At 51.3% G+C, this 3,617-nt stretch overlaps 1 protein-coding gene across 3 annotated transcripts in view; it reads right to left on the bottom strand.

The window, feature by feature from the left end:
- Window positions 1-1,033: 1,033 nt before the first annotated feature.
- The window catches only part of MSRA (methionine sulfoxide reductase A), a 388,021-nt gene continuing 385,437 nt past the window's right edge, over window positions 1,034-3,617 (bottom strand). For all 3 annotated transcript variants that reach the window (XM_006774771.2, XM_006774773.2, XM_006774772.2), the window contains one exon: window positions 1,034-1,798. In XM_006774771.2, coding sequence (XP_006774834.1) covers window positions 1,634-1,798 — 165 coding nt within the window. In that variant the 3' untranslated portion in view covers window positions 1,034-1,633. The remainder of the gene's footprint in view (window positions 1,799-3,617) is intronic.

The raw sequence follows: 3,617 nt of genomic DNA, 5'->3' as shown, positions 1-3,617 counted from the left end.
AGAGCAAGATAAAATGAAGAAGTGTTGAGTCTGGATCTGGAGGAACAAAAAGATATCAGCACAGGCCACTGTCTCAGTCAGCTTGAGCTGCTGTAACAAAAATACCATAAACTAGGTGGCTTAAGTAGCAAACATTTATTTCTCACAGTTCTGGAGGCTGAGAAGTCCAAGATCAAGGTGCCAACAGGTCTGGTGTCTGGTGAGAGCCTGCTTCCTGGAGGGTGGACAGCAGCCTCGGAGCTGTGTCCTCACATGACCAAGTGAGGGAGCTCCCACTATGGAGGCGCCACCCTTATGAATTCACACTATTCCAGCCCTGGCCTTTTTGTTTCTGCATCAGTACACATTCCTCTCTGTCTTTGCCATTTGTATGTCCTGGTGGTTCTATTTAGAAGGCATTTCCTTCCAGTAACCAAAGTGGGGGAGCTGACGGTGATTAGGTGTATCTGTGCTTAGGAGACAGCAGAAATCCCAGAGGGACAAGAAAGAGACAGACTAAGATCCATGGGGAGGAATGTCTATTTCCTAATCCGTCTCCTGCCCCACATAGCTCTGCGCTCCTCCCACAACCTGTGTTTCCATGTCTCCTTTGCATCATTAAGATCATTCAGTTGTCAACTTAAGCTTCACCTTTTTGCAGAGGCCTCCACTGACCAGAGTGGGTGAGACAGCCCTCGAGGCGACAACCTCAGACACAACTTACTACCTTCTGCTACCAATCACCTCCGTGTCACTTCTCAGGGCCCATGATTGTCTTATTTATTCATGTGGTTACATGGTTACTGCTCAGGCCCCCACCTCTTCTTGTCTTGAGTATAAAGACTCTGCACTAGCATAGTCCCCAATGTGATAGCTGTATCATGTATGTGAAAACCAGTTATTCTTACTAAAGTTGCAAAGAGCCAGAGGTGTACATGTTTTCCAAAATTTCAATCTTATTTCCCACTTGGGGAAGAATGACTCAGGCCTTTATCTAACAATGCTTAGGAATATCCTACCCAAACAAGCAAAAGACAGATGAGACATCACACAGTTTGTATTATTAGATTGTAGCCTTTATTAGAACAAGCAATTCTCATAGCTGTAAGCAGCGCATTAGGATTCGTCAAGCTCACGCCCATGTTCTCTGCCACAGGAGGGCCGAGGAGAGAGAGCGCGCCTTACACATGTACAAGGCCAGAGAGCAAAGTATTTCAGGGAATGATTCGTTGAGGCTATAAATGTTTGCGAATTTTAAGGCACTGGAGGGCACAGGATGTGTGAGGGGCCTAGGCTCAGATGGAGGATTTCCAGCATGCCCCATCCGGCCCAACATCTTCCCCTCCTTCCCTGGCTTCCATGGCAGGCACCCCAGCAGGAGAAAAGTGAACACAGAGTATTCATTATCCTCATTCAGACCCAAATGATCCAAAGAATTTCACAGCTCTACTCCCACCACAGCTGATTAGGAGATAAATTACGTGTTATCAGCTTGGCATGGCGCTTCATGTAAATCACACCTCAACAAACCAGGTGTTTACCAAGCCCTCTTTGCTTCCTGCGTTTCTAAAAGCCAGTGACATGAAGCACGGAACTGCCCAATTTGTCTGAAGCGTTCAGCTGTGACTTCGAGGGCCAGCCACATGGGGAGATGTTACTTTTTAATGCCCAGCGGACAGGACACCCCGGTGCCCCCCAGGCCGCAGTAGCCGTCAGGGTTCTTGCTCAGGTACTGCTGGTGGTAATCCTCGGCGTAGTAGAATGTCTGTCCCTCCCGGATGTCGGTCGTGATCGGGCCGTAGCCATTCTCTGACAGGACCTGTGGGGAGAAAGGCACCATCAGGACCTGGTCCTGGGCAGAGATGGTCCCGAGACACAGGGAGGGACACAGCAGGCTGGGAGGAAAGCCAACAATGGTGGCTAGGGATGTGCAGTTGGTCCTTGTGGGCCTGGGCTTTGCCACTTCCCAGCTGAGTTATTCTGGGCAAACTATATCATTCTTGATTTCCCAGGGGAAACAGCAGGGGCGAGTGGGTCCCTGGCTGCCTTGGAAGGATGGGGGCCTCTGACAGCACTCAGTTGGGCTGCAGGGAGGGGATGAAGAGAGGAGCCTGGAGAGCAGGGCGAGGGGAGGACATGGCCTGAGGGCCTGTGTGGGCTCATCACTGCCCCTGACCTAGTTGAAGGCCTGGTGGCACCTGCTGCCAGGGAAAGAAACAGACACGTCAACACAAGTTGGGGGAGGAGAGCAGACCTATTTGGGGCAGGAGACGGATTAAGAAACAGACATTGTTCCCCATGGATCTTAGCTGTTTGCTTTCCCGTTTGGATTTCAGCTGTGCCCCAATTCTTCCTGTTTCAGGCTGCCTGCAGCATTTGAGCACAAGGCTACAGAGACCCGGCCCCAGCTTCTCGGATCCCATTCTGGACAGGGGTGCCAGGCGGGGCCTGGGGCTTGTGCTTCCATAAGAGGACTGACCCATCTCCGACTGTCCGTCAGTCCTCACATCTGCAGAGCATTGGGAATCCCATATTAAAATTCAGCGTTACTCCCTGCCACAGTTTTCCCTTGAGAACTTGCACCTTTCTCCGGAACCTCCTCTCAGCCCAGGGAGGACCTGACAAACAGGCCGGATGGGGAGAGGCAGCAACCTCGCCAGAGCGGGCGGGCTGGGCCCCACCGCTCAGGAGCAGCCAGGCTCCTTACAGGGGTTAGAAATAAGACAAGCAGCCATTCTGATTTCAGTTTTGACACTTTTTTGTAAACCAGCAATTATCGAGGGCTCGCCATATGGCGCACTCTGCACTGAGGCTTCACATGAGCCTCACAACTGCCATCTGAAGGAAGTTCTATTATCATCGTCTATCTTTAACAGTGTGTGTCAGATATGGGCATTCTCGGCTCACTGGCATCGCATCGGCTGGAAGCTTGGAAACTCCATGTCCCAGTTCTATTGCCACAGCACTCGGGTTTACATGCCACTTATGGGAGAGGCACTGGTGGGACCTGGCAGGCCAGGTCCAGGGAGAAGCCACTGCTCTCAAGGTGTGGCTGCGAGGATGGGCACAGGGACACCCAGACAGCACCTCAGACTGCCAGCTCCTCCTGAGTGCTGTCCACTCCCATGCTGACAAGTAGCATCATCGGCAATGGTTTCTAGCGATTTCTGTAACTTCCTGATATCCTGACTTCCAGGGGTGCTTTTCCCTTCACTCCCAACGGCCCTTCTAATGATTCTAGAAGCACCAGATTCCATTGCAAAATCCATCTGCTCCAAAACCTCACATGCTCTCTGCCTCCATGACTGACCGCCGGCTAACTCAGCATTTGCTGCCTGTGTTGTTTTCTAGACGCAGAATGTCAGTGAGAATGAGGAGCTGGGATGGCCTAACTGCCCTGGTTAGAGTTAGAGTTGGGAAGGACCTCATTGTGATGGAAAACGGATCAGTGCCAATGTGTACAGTGGCAACACATTCACTTAATTTATCACTAGTGTTTGCACATGAAGAAATGCCACCGAAGGATGCCTTTGGGACAGGAGGTGGCTGTGGCAGGGAGGATTCTGGTGACGATGATAAGCACAAGGTCTGTGGGGTGTCCAGGCTGAGAGCCTTTGGGAAGAAAATGATGCAAGGTT

The sequence above is a fragment of the Myotis davidii genome, unplaced genomic scaffold, assembly GCF_000327345.1.
Source record: "Myotis davidii unplaced genomic scaffold, ASM32734v1 scaffold524, whole genome shotgun sequence".
Taxonomy (NCBI): domain Eukaryota; kingdom Metazoa; phylum Chordata; class Mammalia; order Chiroptera; family Vespertilionidae; genus Myotis; species Myotis davidii.
Note: the sequence above shows the minus strand (reverse complement) of the source record. Positions and strands in the feature narration are given on the sequence as shown.